Consider the following 27,124-nt stretch of genomic DNA (forward strand, 5'->3'; position numbering starts at 1 on the left):
TCAAAAAATATGCATTGAATAATGACTCACCCTGTACGTAAATGATAGCTACAAAATTCTTAAAATTATTTATTGTTTTATATTATGTATATAATATTGGATTATATTAATTAATTGAACTACCATCTTTTATTATAACTAAAATTTTATATAGTTTTAAATGATGAATAAAGATTCAATAGAATATGTAAAAATAAAAAACGCTGGGCAATATTCCAACATTTGTTTTTCTTTTTAATAGAAACAAGGACTCATAAAAACGTACCCTTTTATAGTAGTCCCTTCGTAAACTCTATCGTATAAGCCAGCACGAGGTATATCGAGAACATCATAGTCACCTTTTTTACTACCATCTCCAATATCGAAATCATGGTATCTTAACGTCATCGCGTTCGTGAAATCAGGCTCGTTTTTACTCATCTTCTTTTTTTTTACGATTTAATTACAAGAAATTTAGGTTAAATCCCAATGAAAATGTCCAAGAATTTTTGTATTCGATACGAAAAAAAAAATTAGTATAAAAATTACCCTGTTAATCACTTCGATAAGCTCGAGAATTTCTTTAATATTTCTTCAACAAATTTAAATACTATTCTTAGTTTAAAAAAGTATAAAAGGAAAAGAAATTAACTTGGAAAAAGTGCAAGCACGATTTTTCATTGTTTTCCATGAAACTGCAATTCAGTGCTATTACTAGTGTTATTATTAGCACTATAACTAATGCTAATATTTTTAAAATTGATCATTATATATGTTTTTGAATAATATGTTTGTGTATACCAAAGAGAACAAAACTTATATAATCGAAGAATTATTTTATAATTATAATTATGACAGTGGTATAAATCATAAAATTTATGTTTTATTTCTGATAATAACATTGATTTATTTTTACATAGATATGTTTCATTAGCTTATCTTATTAGCCCATATTGTAAATAATTATTAAAATAATTCAAAAAAATGTTTTTAATATGATGGTTAAAATGATTTCGTTAGATTAAATACTAACAAAAATATTAGAAGGTTAGAATTATGTGTTGGAATAACGGTAAGATTGTGTTTGAAATTCCTGACCGCGAGGGGCCAGGCCATATTTCTTATTAACTCACCATTAATAGTATGTGTAGATAGCTTTAGAAGAAACAAGTATTTTATTTTCTTCTTTATCGATACAACAAAAATCTTTTCCTCGTACGTTGTTTTTTATTTAACGAAAACTCGTACCAAGGCAAAAGGTTCGCACGAAGAAATGAATACAACGAGAACATAATAAGTGTTGAGAAACATAATAAGAGTCGTAAATCGCAACAACGATTTTATGAACGAACGTTAATTCTCTAGTTTTCTTCTTATTATTTTTTATTATGTTCTACCGATTCCAATCGCAGCTAGTCTCCTAGAAGATATAATAAAAACCGGTTTATGCAACTCATTTATATATACTCATACTTCCTTACTTCTGCTATTCTTACGAGTTTTTGTTTATTCACTTTGATTATTTTTATACGATTCTATTTGCGTTAAATTGTAGTTACTGTATTAGAATATTCGTTAATATCGAAGGTCAATGTTAATTATTTCTTAATAGGTTACGTCGATGCATTGAACGTGAAATAAACTTTACTAGGATTCTTTTGAGTGTTTGTGAAATTTATCGTGAGAGAACAAGACAAATTCATGTTAAAACAATTTATAATAGCTGATTGTAATTTTTGATAAAGCATTTTTTTTAAATTAATAACAATACCTACCTTATAAAAGAAGAAAATATACAGTTGCATGATTACCAAATTATAATTGTGAAATGAAAATAAAGTTTCGTCAAATAAAACGTAGAAAATCAAGCGCAATTCTTTGTTTACGAATGAAGCAGAAATTTTATCGAGTATAACGAATAATTCCCAGTGGAGATAACGAACTAATAATTAACATACCTAATATATAAGTAGGTAATTTACTCGTATACTTTGTTTTCAAGGAATTTACACATTCGTATAAGTTTTACTGTGTCATGTTTATTACATTTGTTACTCGAAGGTTTTTTTTTTATTCCAGGGACATGTTCGAGAATAGGAAAAGAGTACGTGTATTGTTTTATTTAATAACAAATTATATTTATAAATATTAAAAATGATAGAGAAGACAAAATTGTTCATTTTCGCGAGTGTAATTATAATTCAAAATAATTTATATTATAAAATTTAAATTATAATTTTTTTAAAATTATAATCTAATGCTAGGGACTTTAAATTTTTATGACGAGATTTTAATTAAATTAACAATTTTTTTCCAATAATTTTGTAAAAATAAGACTTAAAAAAACTCTGTAAATAAATAAATATTATTATTATTATTTTAATGATTTTCAAGAATCCGACAGAAACAGATCGCAGCGCCATTATCGATAAATTCAACGTGTATAGAGATCTGTTTTATCCTCGAAGTCGATGACAGTGCTATCAACATATAACCAGTGCCAATAAACATTTTATTTCTAGCAGTTGCATCGAGAGAAGCAGTATTTTTGTTTGAAAATAGTATAAAAGTATAAAAATTAAAGAAATTATGGCGAATCCAAATTTGACCGATATGACGGAAGAAGATGCAGCGGATTTGCAGTTTCCCAAAGGTATGTATAATTTATTAACATAAGTATTATTAAAGTAAGTAAACCTAACCTTAAAGGTTAGTTTCTTTTCTTCTATAATAAGTAAAAATAAATAATGGAAAGAGGTGTATGTACGCGTGAACATGACTGATCTAAAGTAAGGTTTGAAATTTTACTCTTTCAGACTTCTCGTCTAATAGAAAAGAAAGTCATGGACACAACTTAGAACTTATAGAAGTATCGCTCGTGAAGGATGAAACCCTTACTTCAGATCCAACGTGTTACGCGTGCAAAAGTAACCTAAAAGAGCCTTACGTGAGGTGTGCAGTATGTGCCAACGTGGATTTGTGTCCGTCTTGTTTTGCTAAGGGCTGTGAAATAGGTGATCATAAAAATGATCACGATTACGTTATCACTAAGAATGAATTTGAATTGATAAATGGTAGCGGTTGGACTGCTAAACAAGAATTGGAATTGCTCAGTGTAATACAAGAATGTGGATTTGGTAATTGGATTGATGTATCCAAAAGAATACAAGGGAAAACTATGGAAGAATGTAAGGCACATTATTTAGAACATTACATAGATAATCAAAGTTTACCTGGATTACCGAAAATCAAAGAAACCAAAGCAAGTTTATTTGCATCCGAACCGATACCCTATTTATTTAAATTACACGATTTGGAAGAACCCCCAAGATTTGCTTCGGATTCCCTTAATTGTAGAATGTTAGCTGGATATAATCCTGCGAGATCAGACTTTGAAATAAATTTTGATAATCACGCGGAACACGTTGTTTCTCAATTAAACTATGACGAATTTGATTCGGACGATGAGAAAATTAACAAGCTAGGACAATCTTTACAAGTAGCCGTAGTTCACGCCTATAACAATAGATTGAGGGAACGTAAAAGACGAAGGAAAATTATTCGAAATCACGGGTTGATTGCAATTAGGAGAACGATTTCTTTGTTGCAGAGATACGAATTTACGATAACGCGTTCGATCGCTGAAAGATTGTTGATTTTTATGCAGCTTACTAGGGGAATGGATTTCGATTATTTTATGGAAGGTCTTCATCGCAGTGGCGAACTTAGAAACCACATTCACAAACTTATCGATTTAAGGAACAATGGGATTCAATATTTTTATAGCGTGTCGACCTATCAGAAATTATTGAAACTGCGTCAGGAAAATGAGAGAGAGAAAAAACAATATTTGAATAATCCAGAATATAGTTGGAAGAAAATATTACCGGAAAATGGTATTACGAATTCGAATTTATCAATAACGCATAATATCTCTCAGAGAAGAGCAGCACCACCTCTCGTAATTAATGGCCTACCTGGTTACGAAAGGCTTACGAGTGAAGAAAAATCATTGTGTTCGGTTACCAGAGTTATACCTACGAGCTACTTGGATTACAAACATATTTTAATTTCGGAAAATAAGAAATGTGGTTCCCTGCGTTTGGCTCAGGCTCGCGTTCTACTTAAAATCGATGTTAATAAAACACGAAAGATTTATGATTTTTTGGCAGACGAAGGATACATTAATAAACCTATTTAACAATAGTATATTCAATTAAATTGCGTAAGTGTCTCTTTCTGTTAAGTTTATTATTGTATTTCTTTCCACAGTTACGTTAAATTGGAATTCTATAATTAATCAATTAGATGTGCTTGACGAGTATTATAGTCATGGAGAAATTGCGATATTTTGTGTTATTGGTATATTTTTGTCAAATAATTTAAGTACACATTTTTTAATAACGTCACTACAACAAATGTTAATCAATTTTTTTGCATGACGAGTATACTCGTCAATCACAGCTCTAACCAATTAAACCAAAATGATATTTAATATTAATAAAATGCACGCGCTTGATATCGACCCACCTCTGTCCATCTATATTATTTATTTAAAAATTATTATTATCATTATTATTATTATTATTATTGTTAAATATAATTTCGACTTGGATGAGTATTTGCAGAAATAAAATAATTTGTTTGTTTAGAATTCGAGAACGCGGAAACGCTATTGATATCGGAAGTATACATGCTATTGGAACATAGAAAAGCACAAAACGAATCAGCAGAAGAAGAACAAGAATTTTCTGAAGTTTTTATGAAGAGTTTAACTTATACGAATCGATTTGGACGCTTTAAAAATAAAGAAACCATTGCAGCGGTCAGAAGGTATTAAAATTTTCAAATATTGTTTTTTCTCGACTTACTTTCATAAAATAAAATTTGTAACGAGTTTACTAAATATTTGTGTTCATCGAATTTGTTAAATATACATATATTTGTATTTATTAATTATGTTGTACAGCTTGTTATTGCAAAAGAAACTTCATAAGTTCGAGCTCGCTTCCTTGGCAAATTTGTGCCCTGAAACTCCGGAGGAAGCGAAAGCTTTAATTCCAAGTCTTGAAGGACGACTTGAAGACGAGGAACTACGAACAATCCTCGAGGATATTCAAACGAAGAGATCTTTGCAGTACTGACCATCATTTCGATTGTTTTATATTTTACGATCGGTCACAGTACTGTAATTATTTGATACTTTTCGAATATCTCATATTTATTTTAAGATTGTCTTATTCTATTCTTTTGGTAATAAAATATTCATTGAATTATAACGCGTTCATTCGATTTTTATTTTTAACACATTGACGTCGATTATGAATAAATTTCGAATTTAGTTGAAAATAAATTTATAAAGTTTTATGATTAAGAAATGAGGCGTTTTTATCGAAACATTGTTATACAATTTTGTTATCACTTAATGTTGTTAACTGTAAGCCTAATTATTAATTTTAATTTATTTTGAATGTTAAAAATTAATCATAAATCAAGGATTTGAGAATTTGTAGGAATTCTAAAACTGAAATTAATTGCTTTATTCTCTGAACGGCTCAAATATCAAATTTTGATTTAACGCCGAGAATAATGTGTTAATTTTATTCTTAATCGAAGTAAACACGAACACAATTAGAGTATAGATATACAATTATGACAATGAACAATCAAGAAATTGATTAATCTCATAAGAAAATTATTTGTAATATAAAACACAAATGATAAAATTCATAAGTAAGAATTTTTAGGCTAAAAACATTGTTGTAATAACCAGCATAATTGCGTCGATTTGCGAGAGTATAGAAGCAAAGTATCATCACAAAAGAAGACAACTAATAATTTTAGGGAACGACAACCGCATATTAGTAGTCAGGTAATTGCATATGGTTGACTTTGCACGTTTGAGAGCAACCTCTTATTATCATCCTAAGAAGTTCTTGAGCAATCGCGCTAACAACATCCCGTCACAATGTTCTTTATACTTTCTTTTTCTACTCGAAGCATCTTAGTTTAAATAAGGATCGAATGTCTTACCAAAGAACATTGTAACGCGTATCATGCCTTAATGAGCACCTTCTGACCACTGTGCTACGCTCTGAGACACTTCATCTTACTTTTTTACATTTTTACCGAATTACTTTACTTTCCTTCTCAATCGTTTTTCACTATTTGTGTTAAAAAAAAAAAAAAAGAAATTAGAAATACCTTCCTTCTTTACTAAATTTTGAAATAAGATTGCACGATCGATCCGTAGTAATTTATAAGAAGCAACAACAATTTTAAAATAATAAATTGTAGCCGTCCGTTCTTGTAAAATGTCGTTTGAAAAAATCTATACGCAGTATACATATTGAACAATATTTTTTGATACGGAATTGGGAGGAAGTGGAAGATAAAGATGGAAACTGCGAGATCGGCAGCATTTCTTTTGACTTAATCGTTAAGTTACGCCATCTTTACTAACTCATTAGTTCAGTCACATTTGATAAAAGAGACTTTAACGCATGCAAATGTTACTTGATCCTAATTAGATGTTTTTTACGTAAGCATAATCGTCCTATAGAATATTGAAAAAAAAAATTTGATAAAATTTTAGATGACGTAGAAAGTAGCATCGTTATCGTCGATACGTATGCGCCATACTTTAACTGGATTGCTCTTAAACGGAAAGCTTTTAAGATAATTATGTTGATTGTTAATCGACTATAAACTCGATGCAATTACCATTGATTTTATCGGGAATTGAAAAGGTTCCTGCTAAGATAACAAAACTCTCTCGATTTCGAGGGAAATACTATCTAAACGAGACCATTCGAATGTACTGGACCTTCCAAGACACAAACATTTCGGGTCTTATCTTTGGGTACCTGAAACAGGAAATGAAATTCAATTAGTAACAAAATTATTCACAATTTAAAAATATATTTTATTTTGTTCATGATTTAAATTATATAATTAAACAATAAAACATAGTAATGCCCAAATATTCCTTGTTACGTGAACATAACTACATCAAATTGTACATTTTGTTAAGTTATGTTTCGATGTTTCTGATAATATGAACAATTTCTCGTAACGGTAGAAGTCGGAAAATTCTATTTGAAAATCGCCAATTTGATCGCATTGAAAAAGTTTTTCATGCTAAAAACGTCGAGGACATTGCCATAAAGCGCAACAAGTTTTGCATCTAGACTGGTAGGGTTTAGCGGCCAATCGATGGAATCAATTTGCATAATGTATACGTGCGAGAGTGTACGTTCCACAATGGCTCTCTCTAGTGGAGGCGCTTTCTGTCGACGATATCTGACGATATCTGACGATATCAATGTGCATATGTATAAGTAAATGTTATACATTTATAGATAAATGGATGATAGTATTGAAAATTGTGATAACTGTGGAATCGTCATTAACATATACCTTTCAATACTTTTTTCAAATTATGTAACGATACAATAATCGGTTAGACTAATAATTTGGTTCAGTTATTGTTGGGATTAAACTTATACTTGCATTCTCTCAGGAATGAAAAATTAAACAAAATAGAATTGAGAACTTTATTCTTTGCGTATCGTTCGCAAGAGTTTTCTAAACAATTTGGAATTATTGTCCCGCATCGTGATTATTCGCTTGATACAAAAGATAACAATAACTTTCTTGATTATCATCGACAGGCCGCAAAAAATGGATAGGAGAAAATAATAAGAAAAATTTCGTAGTTAATTCAATCGGGGGTTGAAAATTTAAAAAATAATCGTCGACGTCTAAAGAAACACAAAAAAAAAAAAAGAAAAGAAAACAGGAAATCAAAGGTAGTAAAAATAAAAAAAAAGAAAAAGAATGAAGGAAAAAAGCCCGAGAAAATAGGTTCGTTAGGAATAGGAAAAGTGTAGAAGGGTTAGTGAGAGTTGTATGAAAAGTGTAGGATGATTCCGGAAGGTTGTGAGATGGGTAAAAGTAGTAAAAGTGTTGCGCAGATGCGCAACATGCGCTAAAATGCACTGCTGCTGGTCGAGCTACGATTGAGCGGGGTTTGCGCGGGCGCTGCACTAGTCGTCAAACCGAATTTCACCGAATGAATCCGAAGTAAGCCGGCCGGGAAGCTGAGCGATTGGTTAGTTGTCATAAACCGAAGTATCCCGATGTTTACCGAATTCAAAGCCGAGTGAGGGGGCTAAATGAGCGCGCGCAAAGCGTCAGGCAACGAGTGAGTCTCTCCGCGGATAGAGGCGCACACACAGCTCAAAATATATTCAGTGTATTGCAAAGGAGCGCAAAAGACGTGTGTCGCTGTTCCGCGTTTCGCTCTTGCCTTAGCTAGCTTACATTCGTTTGCGCACGCATCTTCTCATCTCTTTTTTTTTTTTTTATTCTCATCGGTCGCGGTGAACGCGACGAAACGTTTCGATATTTATTCTTTTTATTCCTTATTTCTCTCTCTTTCTCTCTCTCTATCTATCTTATTCTTTTTCTTTTTCCTCCCTTTATCTGTCGAAAATATATTTTATTTAGAATTTTATGACACGGAAAACGTGTCATTCATTTTAGTGGGGAAAAAAGAGACAGATTCGAAATTGGACGCGTCTTTTATATTTCGAAAAAAAAAAACAAAAACAAAAAAACAAGAGGAACGGATAATTTTCTTTTTCCTTTTTTTTTTATCCCTTCCTATTACCTTCTTCCTACCCTATCTTCTCGTTTTTATCTCTCTCCTTTTCTATCCTTTTATAACTTATCTTTGACGTAGAAACGTCGAAAAAGGAGAAGAAGAAGAAGAAGAAGAAGAAGAAGAAGATTCTAAGGGATCATCAAGAGGATACAACATCCTCTTGAAAGAGTACCGCGTGCCGAAGAGATTTTCTTTCTTGCTTCCTCTTTCCCTTTCTTCCTTTATCTTTCTTTCTTTCTTTCTTTCCTTTCTGTCGATCGTGAGTCGAGTTGTAAACGCCATCCACTTTTTTCTTCGCTAGAGAGGATTTTTATGTGAAATCAAAAAGAAGTTAGAGAAAAGAAGAGGAAAAGAAGAACAAGTAGAGGAAGAAGAAGAAGAAGAAGAAGAAGAAGAAGAAGAAGAAGAAGAAGAAGAAGAAGAAGAAGAAGAAGAAGAAGAAGAAGAAGAAGAGGAAGAAGAAGAAAAAGAAGGTGGAGGAGGTGAAGAAGAAGGTGGTGGAGGTGGGGCAGGAGGAGGAGGTTATCGCTCGTGACTAGAAAGGAGGAAAGAGGATCGACGATCGGAGCTTTTCCCACGAGAGAAATCGGTGAGTCTCCGTCAGCAATGTCTTCGTGATACCGAATGAAATGGCCGAAGGTCGAGATGAGAGAGAAAGAGAGAGAGTGTGTGTGTGAGAAAGAGAGTTCCCTATCTTCTTTTTCTCTCTCTTTCTCTCTCTTTCTCTCTATCTTTTTTTCTTACAGACTCTTTTACGAGAAAGAGAGAGGAGAGGAGAGGAGGTCGTTTACTTCGGCCGCGACGCGACGCTTCCCGCAAATTCGCATCGGTGATTTTTAACAGACTCCCCAAGTGCATCTTTTGCTTTGATTTTTTCATTACATATCTCTTTTAGGTAGTCATAGAAAAATTATGATTATTTATTATTGCAATTTGGTTTCCCCCTACGTTCAAATAAACGAACCTAAAATCTACGTTAATTATTCATTTGCGTTGTCAATAATTTTATTATAGTTGAACGTACAATTATTTTTTTACTTCATGAATATTTTATAAACAGCATAATTTAACTGATTTCGTGCATCTTTATAAATTATAAGAAAGATTGTAAATTAGTTTAACTATATTATTAGCTCGTCTGTTAATTAATTATGCTAATTTAGTCATTATTTGCATGGTTCGAGTAAACTATTCAATTTTCGTACTACATTTCTAACGTTTACTCAATAATCCAATATTTTTGCACGTCTGTTTAGATTTGATTAAATTTTTTCATAAACAAGATAACCACTGCGATATTCCCTTGATGATAGTAAAACAACGGTCGTTGACATAGAAATAGAATTCATTGAAACATTATAGATTTGTGTCAAATGTTCTGATAACGTGAAACACAGATGCATAGACTTGTCATTATCGGTACACCCGTATTTTCTTCCTCATTTATATACTTAATTAAAAACGCTATAAATTGTTCTTTTTTTTTTGTATAAACTCTTATGAATGACAAATGCAAACAGACGCGGTTTAATATTTGTTCGGTGACAAAGTTTCTTCGTATTTGAATGCAACAGTTAAACCGTTGTTTGTTCATATGTTCTATCGAACATTCTCTTGAAATGCTTTCAAATTGTTTTATGGACGATATTTAGTTTTTTTTTACCGATATCATGATTGTTACAGTACCGATTTTGTTGAATTTTTGTCCACAAATGTAATCGATTTTTCCCGATATTGGTCGACCAGACCGAGGTACAACATTGCCATTCAAATTTCCAGATTGAATACTCTCGAATCAACTTTATACGACTCGTACCGATACTGCATCGTGTTTATAAATATCATTAATATTTTTTAGTAACTTGAGTCGTATTCTTTCCTTTTTTTTTATTGTTATCAAATTTCCAAATTTATTGAATCTCTTTTCATTACTTTCCCGAAATAACTTTTGATCGTAGAAACAAACAATGCAACCCGTTTTTCTTTTTAAACAATTCTGTGATGTCAGCTTTAAAATATACGCAAGTATCGGCAGATCCGATTAGTATTACGAGAGTTATGCGATCTTAAAAGTCATATGGAGAGAAAATACGAATGAACTTGTTTCCCCAAAGAAATAGATAAAAACTAACAAGTAAATTCAAGCAAATGATTATTGTGAAAAGGAGATCGTTCGTCATCGGTAATGTAAAGAAACATAACGAAAAGAAAACACCAAATGGCATCCCAGTGGTATCGTATTTGCGGCATCGCATTATCTCTATCGTAATATATTACGTTGCTGGTATTAGATCGCGATGCGTTCACGTTGCAAGGCATACTTTGTTCTACGTGTTATGGAAAGCTCGAGTTTCTTGTTCGAACAGATACAGAGAGAGAAAGAGAGAGAGAGAGAGAAAGAGAGAGAGAGAGAGAGAGAGAGAGAGAGAGAGAGAGAGAGATAATTCATGATGAGTTACTTCGATCACACTTTCATTACGCGGGCAGAACTTTGATCTCAAATAAGATATACCAAAGATAAGAAATTTTGACGTCAAAAAGTTTACTTTATTCGAGTAGTTGATATTAATTTTTTATATATACATGGTGTTCTAATGAAAATGACCATTTCAAATAAATCCGTCGCTGGTTTGTTGCATACAAAAATGATTTCGGACTAAATTTTGTTCGTATTTTAATAACAGATAAGAATATTTTTACAATTTGTATATTGACGATTTAAGTAATAGAAATAAAATATAAATAAATAAAGTATTTATTAATGAAATTGTCAAAATTATTTGGAATAAAATAAACGTTCAATATAGCGCTAGCAATACTGGAGACTTTAATGAATAATAGTAAATTTTTGTATTTATTTATTCATCATAAATTTATCTACGATATATATATATATCAGTTGAAAAAAGCATTCATACGTCGTTAACTGTTGAACTTTGAATAGGTTAACGTACGAAAGATTTCTTTTTTGAATCTACTAGAAGAATTTTTCTATCCTTCTTGTATTCTTTATGGATAGTGATCTCGAGTTTCCATTGAAACCTATGATGATTTTGCATTTAGCTTGTTGCAGCTTCCATTCACATGTTAATACTATTATTATTATTATTCTATGAATGTTTAAATTAACTTGTGACGTTGTTGAAGCCGTTCGAGGGCAAAAATTATTTCTACGATTTTTCGTTTTTTATTCCTCTTTTCTATCTTTCTCTCTCGTTTTTTTTAATACTTTTTTCTCTCTAACGCGTTGTTAAAGTTTACGTGAAAAAATATAAAAACAGAAAGGATAAAGGGTGGTGCACTTTTTTCGGTGAAAAATTCTGTGAAAAACAAAAAGCTTTTTTTCGTCTTTTCTCTTTCCGAAAATTCATAGATTCGTTGGTACGCTTCGTGTTTTTTTATCCTAGATAAACAAAAATAACTTGCAACCGGTTGAATATGCGTTAGAAACAGAGAAAAGTTGAAAGCTCGTTTGCCATTTGCTATGAACAAATTTGTCAATGTAACTTGAAACACCGGACAATATCATTGGATATCATTTATTTTAATTTTCAAATATTATTCCGTAACTTTAACTTTAATAACGATCGATAGATTAAAAAATATTATATTATTGATAATATTTATTAATAATTATTAATGATTCAAAAATCATCATAATAAAGAAAGAAATGATTAATTATTGTATTAAAAATAAAATTGTTCGCGTATGTAGGATTGGCCTTGAATGGATAAGGGATTATTGATTTTCTAAGAAATAATAGGACAAAAAATTATTTATGTATTATGGTATATAAGCATAGTATATAAGTAAAGTACATACTCATGTTATCCGAGAAAACATGAGGCTAACGATATCAACGACCCGTAGATATGTATATCGAGTCCGAAGAAACGGAAAGAAGAGCGTTTGATGATGCGTATGAGAGAGAGAGAGAAAGAGAGAGAGAGAGAAAAAGAATAAAAAAGTGATAGCAAAGAGAGAAGGAACATGACCGTTGAGAGGATCTCAAAGTGCCTATTTATTTGCTCCTAGACGTTTTTTTGATTTTTCCCACTCATATGATCTTGAAATTCTTACTTGATGCTACAAAAAAATAAAACTATAGAGTTTACATGTTGTTAAGCAACGACAAAATTGAATTCTGTCTTAAGAGGTCATGTTTTACAATTGTCAACTTTATGTGATAAGATTTTAGAATATCGTTTTTAGATAACTCATAAATACTCCTAATCGTTCTTTACTATTTTTAACTCATACGACTTTGAAATTCTGACTAAGTACGTAAACAAAAATACAAACTTTACTTATAGTTTATCGACTAAAACTTGAATCGCGTCTTAAAAAATCATGTTCTTCAAATTTTCAAAACTGTTTCTAAGGTAATAAAAATTATATGATTTTTCTTTTTTTTTGTTTTTTTTTCCATCGCATAAATCACGACTCACGTACAAATAAATGTAATATTTGTATTTGACGATTGAATATCATTTACAGATACGGAAAAATTAATGATGCAAGTAAAAAGGTATAAAAGAGGGAGAAAGAGGAGAAGAGGAGAGAGTAATGTAGGTAGTATTTATTTTAAAACATCAGCAAGTCAAAGTCGAATTTTAATGGGCATTAGTAAAAGAGAAAGAGAGAGAAACGACATAATCCATTTTGTATCGCGTACAAATATTGACAATACTTTGGTATTATTTGAATTTCTAGAGAACTTTGAGCCATTATATACCCAAATATATTTATGTATATATGTTGGTGTGTGTTTGAATACGTGGGACATTTTATGATATTAATTAACGAGTTACGTTTACTCAAATATCGTACGATCTAAATAGAATGATCGATATTATAGAAGAAAAGTAGAAAATCCTAGCTAAAGACAAATTTCTTTTGAAACTGGCAAATATCGTATGATACGTTTCGATACGTATCGATACGTTTCTAATCTCGTGAACGATGAAATATGTCAGCCTTATCGGTCAACATCTATCGAATGATATAAGCCGGGACTCTGAAGCTACAGCTAGTATGCAATAAAACGTGATACAAAATTAGACATCGTTCGATACTCAATGTTCATCCGATGAACTTGAAAGAAAATTGACTATGATTGTACGCGCAGGATAGAATAGGAGAAAATATTACTTATTTACTTGGCACGTTTTATCATGATATTGTTGATCGTCTCATGTTTATCAACGCTCGTGAAGACTTTACGATTTTTAAAATAACGCAAGTTCAAATATGTTGCGATATTTGTACGCGGATTTATAAGTTTCATGATGTAAGAATGTATGTAAATCGGTATTAGAAAAAAGAGTTTGCATTGATACAAGAAAAACATTTGTTTGGTATCGTATGACTACTGACATAAATCGGTACATTGCTATGCATGTAATTTAATGTCGGAAAATATTTGCATCGATGTAAGAAATATAATGTATTTAGTATCATACGCGGTGATATTAAACTGTGAACGATTTGTATGTTGTAATGCATTTTGTATTACACAGAAATTGAACAAAATCGGTATATTGCAGCATACATCATTCAGTATCAGAAAAATCTTATATTTATCTAACAACAAACAAGTAGAGAACATGTTTCAACATTGATATTAGATCAAAAGTAGAACAATCGGTAACACGGAATTGGTAACAAGCAAAATCCGATGCAAGTTTCTCAAAACCCAGGTGTCGAGTCATACATCCGAACGTATTTCATCGTTTAAAGAGAAGTCGTAATATAATTTAGGATCACGTCTATTTGTTTTTCCATCCATATGCAGATTATTCCGAAAATAAATGCATTCGCTTTAGAAATCCTTTACTCATTCTAACTTACGTTCTGTTTTGTTTATCATCTTCAATTCTATTGTGACTCTTAACATTTGTTCCCTAAAACTATGTGATAGTTTCCGCGTTTAAGGAAAATAATACGATCATACTAACATACTAAGAAATACATTATTTATTCGTAGATGCAATAAAACTTTCGAATAGATTCGATAAACGATTTCAAACCGAACTCGTTTAAAATTTTACCGATCTCAAATCGAATACACCTCAAATTTAATCGATATCCAATCGTATATACTTAAAACGTTTCCGATTTTAAACCGAATTAACATTTAAAACATGTAAATTACGAGGGTTTAAGATGAAACAGCGTAGACATTTAATTGCGGATATCTAACGATCGTTATCGTTAGACCGCAACTTAATGCCCCTTTGCTATACTATTTTATTATATCTATCTAACATACTAAGTTATAATAAGCGTCGATTTTTGAATCCAACTAAACTCTACACCACACGGGCGTACCCATATATTTATTCAGAACCGTTGACGCCGTTGGTTACGTTCAAGTACGTAGAACGATTATCCGAGCGTTACCACCATTTGCATGAATTTATTACTAATGTAAGAGTGTGACCGAATCAACTAACTCGAGATACATGTATCTATTATCTTCATCTCACCACGAAGTGTTTAACAGTATTGAACGACCATCTGTTTTGATTAGACGTCATAAGAAATTCAACTGATAATGCACAAACTAATGAATCTTTTCAAGGCCAAATTTCATGACTCTGTTTGAGAAACGTTTATTTTTTTAAATTTTATTTCATGCGACTTTGCGATACGTTGTTAAATCCTTATTAATTAGATGTCCAGGTTAAAATAAAAAGAATTTTTGTTTCCGTATAATTCAAGTAGGATTTAATTGATCAATTTTGTTTAAAGTCACCACAATGAAAAAGAAGAAGAAAAAGAAGAAGAAGAAGAAGAAGAATAAGCGCGTACATTACTAACGCGTTAATTAAAGTAATAAAGTAACGATTCGTGTTATATAGTAGAGACACGCGCCATGCATTATCGAGAGGATAACAGTTTAATTAAATAAAGCTAATAAAAAAAATGATACCGTACTTGGTTAAATTAAAATCTTGATCCTACTGTGATTCGATTGGTTGATACGAAAAACTAATTGTATATCGAATATTGTACACATTGGTAATCAATTAAAATAGTTAATATTAAAATATGTACAAAGATAAAACGTTAAAGAAATAAAGTATTAAATATTGAATATTTACATTAGTCCGATCGAGAGAAAGAGAGAGAGAGAGATGATTAAAGAAACTAAACAAAAAAAAAGGACTATTTTTTAGATACCGGTTTATAAACACTAGTAATACAAATTCTATTTATCGGTTATCGGGTAAAATTAACGCGCCAATAAAGATTGCAATTATAATATTCGTACGATTAGAAATTTTACTCTTAATTGTAAGATATGAGGTAAGAAAAAGTGAAGATATCGATCGACATTTAAGTTTTATTTACGAGTGTGTTAGAATATTATGCTAATTGCACCGGCAATTAGTAGAATCACGCTCGTGCTCGATGCTATACACGATTACATGTTTCAGTTTATGTGTATGTATATACGTGTCTGATGATTGGAAATAAACCAGTAGGAAAAATCGAACGGAAAAGTAAGAGATAACGTTTACTTTGTTAGATCGAAGGGAAAATTTTCTTCTTTTCTGGTTTAGAATTCATCTTTTTTTTTTTCTTTAGAAAATAGTTCGAACTACTCTCGAACGTAGAAAATGTAAAGACGATGCAGATGTAACCGCGATATGTGTCGTTGACCCCGCAGGTGGGCCCCGATGATAATAACGCTCGATCTGTAATTGCTATACGGTGGTTAAACTAGCTGGAACGACGGTTAAAATTACCTGGCCGAGTAGTACTCATCGTTTTTGCTCGTTAAACCACCATCTTTCAACTACCATCCTTTAGATTCCAACTTATTTTTCTTTTATACATTTATTTTTACGTATTTATTGTTTGATATTATTTTTTACTTGTATCTTTGATTTGTTCAAATGATTTTTCACATAGATTTCATAATAATTCGTTCATCGTTGCACTGTGTATCATTTTTAATAATTGAATCTTTGCTATAGTAATTTTTGGTATATTAATGTTGTTGTTGGTGTGTGGCAAATTTATAGGAAAAAAATATGATTTTTTTATATTTTTTTAATACGAATATAAATTACATACTTCCTTGATTTTTTTTTTATAATAAAAAACAATATTTTCTAATGTCTATACATTTATTTTACATAAGTCAAACGATTGTCAGATTTAAATAAAGGGAGCTTACAAAATATATTTCTTATGTTATTTACAATTTAAACGATGCACCGTAATCGTGATGTTACTGTTTAGAAATGTAAATTTAAAGCCTGTCAGATTAAGACAAATAACGTGATGTCAAAAAGATACTACTTGACAGATTGGAATACAACAAAATTTAAAATAACGTCTGAAGCGTATGTTTGCTAGAACTTAAAAATTATCTTGAAGGTTTAGATTAACAATAAGTATCGCTAAATGATAAATATAACGAAATTATTTTCCGAATAATTCAATAGTTTTGTAATTATTGTCACACGAACAAATGAAGCTCTGTTTTCTAAAACAATTTCATTGCAAAAATCTCAACAATTCTCTCTCTTTCTCTCTCTCTCTCTCTCTCTCTCTCTCTCTCACTCTCTTTCTTATCGATTCTAGTGAACGTCTGATTTTTATTTCCCCGGTGGAAAGTAAGAAAAGTCCTAGTGTCTTTCTGGGTGTAAGAAATCGTTGAAGTATAAAGTAAGTAAGTTTTCTCGTAAAACCCTCGTGACTTGGAACAAGTAGAAAAAGAGAGAAAGAAAGGAGAAGAGAGAGATAGTGAGAAAGAGAGAGAGAAAGAGAAAGAGAGGCGCGTTTGAATTCTCTCCTACCCTATGAATCAAATTTTTACTCCAGACTCCTGAGGCAATTTCGCTATAAATTATAGTGATTTTTGACAGCGATCTTCCTCCGAGAGCATTACTTCGAACAACCAAATTGTATACCAAGTATCTCTCAAATGACGATTATCCGAATCACTTACCACGACGCGTTAGGAATTAAGGAGCATCATTTCGATCGGAGTAGAAGATGTAATATTACGCCGTAGATGAAAATAAGCGTAAAAATATTCTATTAATATTCATTCCTATATATACTTTGTGTTTTTCTTTGTAATTTTGTTAAAACTAAATTCTAAATTCTTCTCTCTTTTTCTTTTTTTTCTTTTTTCTTCTTAACGAGATAAAAGGAAAAAGATCTTTCAATTAATTGTAAACGAAAGGAAAGGAAAGGAAAGGAAAGGAAAGGAAAGGAAAGGAAAGGAAAGGAAAGGAAAATTCAGTTTCCAGTTATAATAAATAATACATGGTCTTTTTAATGGTATGAAAAAAGAAAAACATTTTCTTTCTCTTTATATTTTTAACAAATAATTGTTTCCCTTCTTTTTTTTCTATTTTTTATATATTATAATGAGAACGTACAAATGATGCACGTATCTCTTCTTCTTATTTCCTATCTAATTAATATTCTTTTTCATAATATTTTGTATAAATCTATATAATCTATTCTCTTAAATAATTTATTAAATTATAATTCCGATAACACATAAAAATTCTTCTTATTTTATTTACAAATATGTTTGTGAAACGTTTCTATAATAATGCTTGGCTAACAACGTGTCTTGTCAGGGTTATCAATAGAATATGATATCCCATTGAAAGGAAGTGTTGTCGTAATTAGAGAGAGATATACTTAAACATATATATATATATATATGCATATTTAATACGCGTGCAAGCGCGTGTATGTGTGTTTGTGTGTGTATTCGTTTCTCGTGCAAACTGCAAAGGAGCCACAGGCTGGCTGCTTATCGGTTTCTCAATTCTCTGTCTCGCTTTATAGGAAAAAGAAGGTTCATACGGTGAACGGTAGCAGAAGAGAGAGAAAGAGAATATGTGTGATAGTGGGAAGGGGGGAAGAGAGAAGGGTGTGGGGAGGGTGATGGGGAGGGGGAGCGAATATAGCAAGAACGTACAAGCGTCTACCGGAATTCGGTGCACAACGGGTTCTGATATAACATCGAGAGGAACGTACTTGAACGTTGATAACTAATAAATAAACGAGATAGTCCATTCGGACTTCATTTTATCCGAACAGTTGTTCAATTTATTGAACGTAGCTCGTAGCTTCGAGCGTTAAACTTTAAAGGAAAGTGTCCGAGGGAAAGGATCAATTTAAGTTATTAACGTCCTAACGTTTAAGATTTGTGGATAAGTATGAAATTTATGTCTCAACATTTGAATATAAACTTCCTTTTTGTTTGTTTCTTATTTTTTTTCTTCTCTTTCCATTGGATCGTAAAAATTCTATCGCTTCGATATGTCACAGGTTTATTTTAAAGGATACTATAAAAAAAAAATAAAAAAAGAAGGAAAATATATACGTTGGGGTGCGTTGATTGATGAAAGAACAAATTCGTGTTCTGTTTTTTTTTTCTATTCCATTTGGATAGTAAAGAACGGTATGAAAACAAGATCGGTAATGTGAAAACAAAAATGAAAATTGCATACAGGTTTCATGATACGAAAAGCGACGACGCGCACGTGTGGTGGTACGGTATTTTAGAAACATCTTGCATCGTAAGAAAAATAAAATTTCGTTTAGAAGTTATTATCGTAATACAAATTGAAAGAAAAAGAAAATCTAATCATATTAGTTTATGCTAATTTTACGATACTCGTTGCAATTTATGTTAGTCTGGCATCGCAAACAATTTGCATTGATAATTGTAAAATTATATCGTACATTTCAACGATCTTAATTAACCGTGAATGGAAAAATTGGTAATATGTTGAAACGATAATTGATACAATTGTGATTTAACACGAATATCGTTTGCATATGTCATAAATTTTAATATTTTTAATGCCAATAACCAATAAAATTAATAGAAATCGTTAATGAGTAATCCTTGTTAATTGTTGTCCCTTTCTAACAATAAAAGGGAAAGATTAAAGATCGGTACTTCGGAGGGTTAAAGAAAGAGAAGAATAATTAAAAGTCTGGCTGGATTCCAGAAGCGTCTGGTGAAGGCATCGTTTTTATTGTCTCCCGATTGATTTTGCCCACGCGATCAGTACTTCTTTGAAAGAACGTGCCCTTAGACAATAATTCGAGGAGAACACGCGTTCCTTCAACCACTTCTCAATCGATCCCTTCCTCCCCCTATCCCCCTAATGCCCTGATTTTTATTAAATCAATCAAACAGAATATTATGAATGTACTAAATAGATATTTGCAATTATATTCGAAATATGTTAATCAATCAATCTAATAATTAATGCACATTAATTTCAAATTCAAGGAAGAATTTAATTATCCAATCGAAGGACACCGTCCGAAGGACGATTCTAACCAAACTACGCGTCCGATAATCGCAAGACCTTGTCAGAAATCAAATGAACACCCACGTGTAGAATATATGAAGCGGGTTTATAACTTCGTGTGTTTATAATCTATTTTTATCTACAAGTGTCAACTGTCCACTACCATAATCGTTTATCTTTAAAATAACGAGAAGATATCCTTGCGGAAATGTCAATTCCTACATCGTTCCTTTTTTTTCTTATCGCGAACGATGTTTTAAACGTATGAAAATAGTATTAACTAAATCTAAATTACACGTGTAGATATGTTGAGATTACATTAAGAAATGTCCACCTATTGCGATTTATAATTGAACAAATAAATATATATTTAACTACTGAATCGTGTAAATTGTTTAATAGCAGTGATAACAAATGTACACTAGGTGTATCAACGATATCTGTGAACTAAACCACTCAAATAAGAACTTAGATTTTCCTCTTTATAATGTATTTTTCTATGTCAAATAGTATTGTTTTTCTATTAGTGTGCGGTTACTGATTGCGAATAATGCGATAAGTCGTATAAATGTGTCCAAGAGTATCACGAGCTACTTGAATTGATAAGTGCTTATAAATCCTTCTCTGACTCTTCTTTCTCTTTTATCTATTTTCTTTTTTCATTTTTAGTTTTCTGTATCGTTTTATCGATAATTCGATTGAGAATGGAATAACAATAAAATAAAATCAATTACTTAGGAAACTCGCATCAGTCCCTATCGTTTTCTCTCAGATTTTGCTTTTCTTCTAAACGTAAGCGAAAATGTTATACCTAATCTTAATAAAAAGGTTATATGCATTGAAAAAGATAAGAATATCGAGAAACGCAACTGGTTTTACCACACCAGAGATAAACAGTTGTTGCAAAGCAATGGGAGTTCCCCTGGTGCCTTAGGACAGAACTGATATTGGTTCAATAAGAATCGATCTTTTGTTGTGCCTTTATGTTGTTCTGGTGTTACTACCTTCCAATGCTCAGACCATTACCTCTTTCGAATTCTCTTCCGATCGAATGCTCATTTACTTTATTTTTCCTTCTAAAAGAATTTCCTTTGTAAATTTTAACAATATTCTCTCAGGATCAACTAGAAAAATTACACCTCTAGGCAATATTGTTTATCAAATTTAATTTTCTATTAAATATTTATTCAAATATAACGGCTACCACAATTTGATTTTTAAATTGATAGTTATTTTTTCTTGTAAATTAAATTTTTCCCAAAAATAATATTGCTCTTCAAAATCGTAAATATCATATTAAAACTCCTAACACACAAATTTTAATAACGTTCGTACCATCTATTTTTCGATTTTCTGTATACTATTTCTTTAATACTATTACATTTTTTTTTTTACGATGTACTCCTTAAATTACACCCCTAGGCTCGTATCTTTTGTGCTTAAGCTTAAAATCACCTCTGCGAATATGGCGCATGGCTTTCCCATTTTATGCGTCTATGTTTTATTTTAAATAATTTCACAAACAGAATATTTTACTTTAAGTTACATAATAAATTCATGCATCTCATTTTGTTATTACTATGCAAAAGATAATAATATTATAAATGTTAATTTAAGTGTTTGATAATTGATTATTAGCTCGATGAGATTGATTTACATGTTACATCAAGGCCACGATTGTTAAGGTATTATTCGGCCTATAGTATCAAACTTATCCAACGACGTGATCACTTTGTTACAACCATGAGCTTACAGGCATTGTTAGTGAAGCTTGTTCTGTACTACGAATATTGCGACATGTTCATAATATGGGGGTTCTATTATAGATAATCATTATAAAGAGAATGCACTTTATGTGTTCTATTCTTCCGAAATTCAATCTTTTGTCAGCTGAAATCTATAACAATTCATGACAATCAGTTTAAAAAGTACAATCACACATATACACACATACGCACAATATTTTTCAAATCTAAATTTAAAAAACTGGCACGAATTAATCGGGGAATCCAATAAATTTGAATATAGGTCTAAGGTTGTTAATCTTTTTAATTCAAATAACCAGTATTATCTTTTTAGAAATATTATTTTCCATTGTTGCTATTTTATTAGTCATTCCCGTTTGTTGATGAGAGGGGGGGGTATAAATAATATTCGGATAAATAAAAAATAAAATTTTATGTCTTGGATAATAATTGGTTGGAAATAAATTGCAATAAAAAGGGTTTAAATGATCGTTTAATATTTATACAGATGAATAGAAATGAGTATAAAGTTAGTTAGGGTCATGAGCGCGCCTTTAGAAGGCCACAAGGCGCATTTGTGTGGCCGACGGCTAAAACGGCAGGTCAATAAGCCTCACTTTCAGCCAGATAAAACGCCCCTTTCTCTCGCGCGAGTTTTTTTTTTCCTGATGCTGCACGCACCCAGTGTATCATAATTAATATATACACCATACTCCTCGGATACCACCATAGAAATACACTCTCTAATTTCTTTAATGATCATACACCTATTGGCTTGTCCGAAAAACTTTCGCAATGATTGATATTTTTAATTAATAATTTTTTTCTCCAGAATTTTTGCAATAACCTTTCAAACGAGTAATTTATAATTTTTACGTTTGATTATTCGAAAAGTTGGTATCAATTTTGACATTAAAGAAAATGAGACATAAATAAAATTTATGTATGAATTTTCCTAAATTATCGATAATACTTTTCGGCTCTAACTCAATTACGTTATTTTTTATTCTCGTATAATACTTTTTTCTTTTTTTTTCCTACCTATACGTATGATAACAATATCTCCGTTAGCATTTCATTGTTTATGTTTTTTCTTCTTCATTCAAATCAATCCTTCGTTTGAATTGAACCAACTCGAAGTATGCGCATTTTCTCTAAACATTCTGTTCATACCATTCGTGTTCTCGTTCAACATCACGTGTCATTCTTCTACCTTTTCTCTAACAATTATCTTTTTTCTTTTTGTATCTGTCACTCTGTCTTTTCTTCATTCCTTCATATTTTTTCTATTTTTGATTAACTTCAGTTTGTATGAAACATCTCATGGAATTCTTTAGAAGAAACGATTTGATAATGGATTATATATTTATTTAATGTGTTCTTATAAATTATTTCTAAAGTGTTTTTTTAGATTTTTAAAATGAATTAACTCTACGTTGAAATTCGATCTTTATTTGTATGAAATATTTAAAGAAAAACAAAAAAACGAAAATGAAAATAATGCATGGATCGTTTAATTATCGACAAAAATGTCTAATTCGAAATAGGAAAGGTTTGTCTTCAAATCATCCATTACAAGTATTAATTAGTATTTGTAATTTTTCTGGAATTTTTGTAAATAAACGAAACAATCACAGAAATATGCAACATCTTAAGAATCGTCGTATTTTAACTTGTTTTATTTTAAATATTCTAATTGGCAATAGAAAAACTTGTTTTTAAAATACGCGAATAAATGTTTAAAATCATTCAAAAATTATTATTATATTATCGTTTTGTAACATTGTAATATTTCTACGAAATCATTTCTTATTCCAATCGGCGTGAAAGAGGAAATTCCAGTTATGTTATTTACCGGTAACATAGCACGTCTCGAACAGTGACGGATTTACCATTTTTAAGACCCTCCACTCGTCCTCCTTTCTTTTGTGAAAAACTACAATAATATTTCATATATTAAATTGTAATTTTATTCGGTATTAAAATATTAAAGATGTATGTACAAATTTGAAATGAAATAATTTTACTTTTGTTAGGACCTTTGATCAGTGATTTTAGTTTTTCTTTTCGGAAATCCACCACAAGTCTCGAGAAAAGTTAATTTTCAGTGGAATACAACCAACATAAGTAACTCTTTATTTTTTGCTATAAGACGAACTACTTGCAAAACAAACCGGTGAGTTGCAAGGAGTCTTTAATTATGACCAAACATGACTACAGAATGTTATCCTTGTAGAATGAATAAGAAAAAGATAGAAATAAAGTAACTTGCATTTTCTTTTATCAACCAAACAAGTAAATGCACAGTTTAGTAATACACGAATCAATCAATCAATTATGTTATTTTTCAACGTCAATATTATACCGAAATAATTTCTCTATGTTTTCTTTTACATTAACATCTTACATTCCAAACATTTCGATTAACAAATCAATTTTCTTTTTCTTATTAACAAAAAGTGGATTATTTCTCGGTAATGTCTTCGTTCGATTAACTTTAAGTCTCATTGTCAGACAATTCTCAGTTTTCTATCTTTCCCTCATACTCTTTTTTCTTTTTTTTTCTTTTTTATTTCTATCAATAATTATTTTTATAAAACTTGTAAACTTTAAATAATTATTTTATTTGTTTGATTCTAGTTTTATTTTTTGTTAATCGTTTAGAAAACTGGATCTTCTTATTGAGAAATCGTAGAAACGACACAAAGTTCTTTCTTGTTATATTGTGTAATTAATAATAAGTTGGCAGTAGTAATTGTTCTGAGGAATTGGGATGCACATTTGGAGTTTCACGTATCACGTCCGGTACAAAACGACGAGGTAAACTAAAGACAGTTAAGTAATAAAATGAAAGGAGCGTGTTAAAGACGTGTAAATGTTGAGACAAAGAGAAATGGAAAATAAACTGGAAAAGGTAAAGCCATGTAATTTCACTAAAATGTCACGAAAACTCATAAGAAACTAATTTCCATAAAGAATTAGTGCAAACGTTAAACTCAACTCTTTAGAAGAAAAGGAACACGAAATCCTCTCTTATTCTTTCTTAAATATCGTTTGCTCGTAAAATAGATATAAACGATTTGCGTTTTTTAAAATTGCACACATACACACATACGCACGCGCGCATACGCATATACGTGAAGTTAAAGACGACGGAAACGTTATAAATGCACGCGAGAAAATTTACGAGCAGTACCTTTACCGATACTTTATTACGGTGCGTCAGTAAATATGGTGTACCATATCTTTGAAACCCATAACACGATTTTCTACGGTTATCTTCCTAACGTTTATCTAAATTTTCGAAATTTATCCTTCGAAATTATTGATTAACCAAATCCGATAAACCAAAGATAATGGAATATGCAAAACCTTCAGAATCTTATTGACATGTTTTCTTTTTAATTTAAATTAATTCTTATATTACAGAGTAATAAAAAAAAAGAAAAAATACTTTGCAATATTTGTTTATTCAGAAGAAAAATTATCTTAAAAATTTAGTGAAAATAAAGAAAAAAAGTTAATACGTAATATGCAAATCTTCTCAAATCCAGTTTATCCGTTTTCCTCGAATTATATTATCGGATATATGAAAGATTATTTTTACGACGCAATTATAAATATATCTAATGTCAATAATATATAATTTATTTTTTCTATATAAAAATGGAACTTTAATTTCATAAAGTTCCTTTCAGACTTCTTCATTAACTCCTTGATAAATTTTATTTCAACGGGATTGGTTTCATTCATTTCATACGGTTCATGATAATTAAATATATCTTTATATCGTCATACACTGGTCAACACTCTTCGAAGCGATAAGTAATGTTTAAAAGATACAAAAAACCAATCTTAAAGCACTATAATTCATTATCCAGAGAACCATAGTTAACGTTTCCTGTTATATACGTAACGAACAAATCCGAAAAGATCTTAAGATTAAATCAATAGAAGAGGTAATATTCAATCTATGTAATAAATAAATAATCAGACTAAGAAATTACCCAAGTGATCCAATAAGGAAGCTATATTTTGAAAATATACTCAGAAGAATTACACATGAAATACCTAAAAGATCTCTTTACGACATAAGCTAACATAATTCTTTCTTACTTATTATAAAAATGTTTTCTACTGAAAGAACATCTACGTGATAAAACTACGCTGATTGCTTAACGAATCTGTTGAATGTCCACCTTGAACAAATTGCAGAGGAAGTTGGAGATATAATAATAAAAAAATAAAAACAATATCATCTACACAAAATACTACTATCTTTAATCTCATCTGTCATAATTTTTATTTTATATTCTTTATCAATGTGTCGTTTAACTAACTCTGCATTAATGGATTTTTCTCGTAAAATAAACAAATAAATGCATAAATAAATAAATAAATAAATAAGATGTAGACAGTTGCTTTTCAACGACACGTGTTTGTACTACACCTCGTATGTGTACGTTTGTATGTAATACCTACTCCGTGAAGTATGTAAATACATAGGTAATACTCCCTGTCATACGTGGGTTGGATTTATGACTATACTAAATCGGACCTTGTTGCTTCCGATTTCTTCTTTCTCTCTTTCTCTCTCCTTCTCCCTCCCTCTCTTTCTCTCTTCCTCTTTATCTCTTTTTTTCTTTTTTCTTTTTTTCTCAAGCTTTATATGGTTTCGTTTATAATGAATTTTCTAACCCTGAGAATGACAGACGTAAACTCAAGTGAAAACTAATGCGAACGATAAAATTGTATAATTAATTTAACTTATCAGAATATTTTTTCCCATTTTTCTTTATCTTTTCACCTTTCTACGTTTTCTTTTATAACACTCGTGTTAATTTCATTTGAACGACGCCAAACGTTCATTACATTTCTATAGAAAAATTTATTCCGATACGGAAATGAGTCTTCTTTTCTATTTTTTTTCTTTTTCTTTTTTTTAAGGTAAATGAGGTAATTTTAAGGTGAAAATAAAATCTTGTTGAATATCATTTTGAATAGGAAATGTGAACATTTGCGAAATGGAACGTGATGAGGATAAAAGAACTGGAATTGGTGAAAAGGGTCTTATTATCACCGGTCTAATTCGCATAATTTCGTTTAGGCCCACATTAGGAAGGACGTTTTATCTGAGGTTGCTGTGCTCGTAAAAACCTGCCCATTGCTGCTGCTGGTTGCGAAAATTTATGACCGTTGGTTGTTTTATGCTGGTGTGCTTTTCATTTCCCTTATTTTTATTATTTTTTTGTTCTCTTTCTCTTATTCCTCTTTTCTTTTTTTTATCTGTTCTTTCACATCCCTATCTTAGGTTCTTTGCAAAAATTAACTGATATCTGAGTATACCAAAAAGCATACAAAGTTCGTTTATTTATTTAATAATTCAAAACAATTGTTATATATATTATCTATGAAAAAAATT

At 30.6% G+C, this 27,124-nt stretch overlaps 2 protein-coding genes across 4 annotated transcripts in view; both read left to right on the plus strand.

The window, feature by feature from the left end:
- Window positions 1-2,454: 2,454 nt before the first annotated feature.
- On the plus strand, window positions 2,455-6,079 carry LOC106784694 (DNA-directed RNA polymerase II 16 kDa polypeptide-like). Of its 2 annotated transcripts, XM_014744508.1 has the most exons (4): window positions 2,455-2,632; window positions 2,796-4,204; window positions 4,632-4,812; window positions 4,949-5,141. In XM_014744508.1, the coding sequence occupies exons 1-2, from the start codon at window positions 2,569-2,571 to the stop codon at window positions 4,178-4,180; spliced, it is 1,449 nt and encodes a 482-aa protein (XP_014599994.1). In that variant the 5' UTR covers window positions 2,455-2,568; the 3' UTR covers window positions 4,181-4,204; window positions 4,632-4,812; window positions 4,949-5,141. The 2 variants fall into 2 exon arrangements, with proteins under 2 accessions (XP_014599994.1, XP_014599995.1); XM_014744509.1 differs by lacking the exon at window positions 2,796-4,204 and having other exon boundaries at window positions 2,458-2,632; window positions 4,949-6,079.
- Window positions 6,080-9,094: 3,015 nt separating this feature from the next.
- LOC106784624 (serine-rich adhesin for platelets) overlaps window positions 9,095-27,124 on the plus strand; it is a 90,532-nt gene continuing 72,502 nt past the window's right edge. For both annotated transcript variants that reach the window (XM_014744374.1, XM_014744375.1), the window contains exon 1: window positions 9,095-9,236. The gene's annotated coding sequence lies outside the window, so the exon portion shown is untranslated. The remainder of the gene's footprint in view (window positions 9,237-27,124) is intronic.

This window comes from Polistes canadensis, unplaced genomic scaffold, assembly GCF_001313835.1.
Source record: "Polistes canadensis isolate GaletaPanama2010 unplaced genomic scaffold, ASM131383v1 scaffold_38, whole genome shotgun sequence".
Lineage (NCBI taxonomy): Eukaryota > Metazoa > Arthropoda > Insecta > Hymenoptera > Vespidae > Polistes > Polistes canadensis.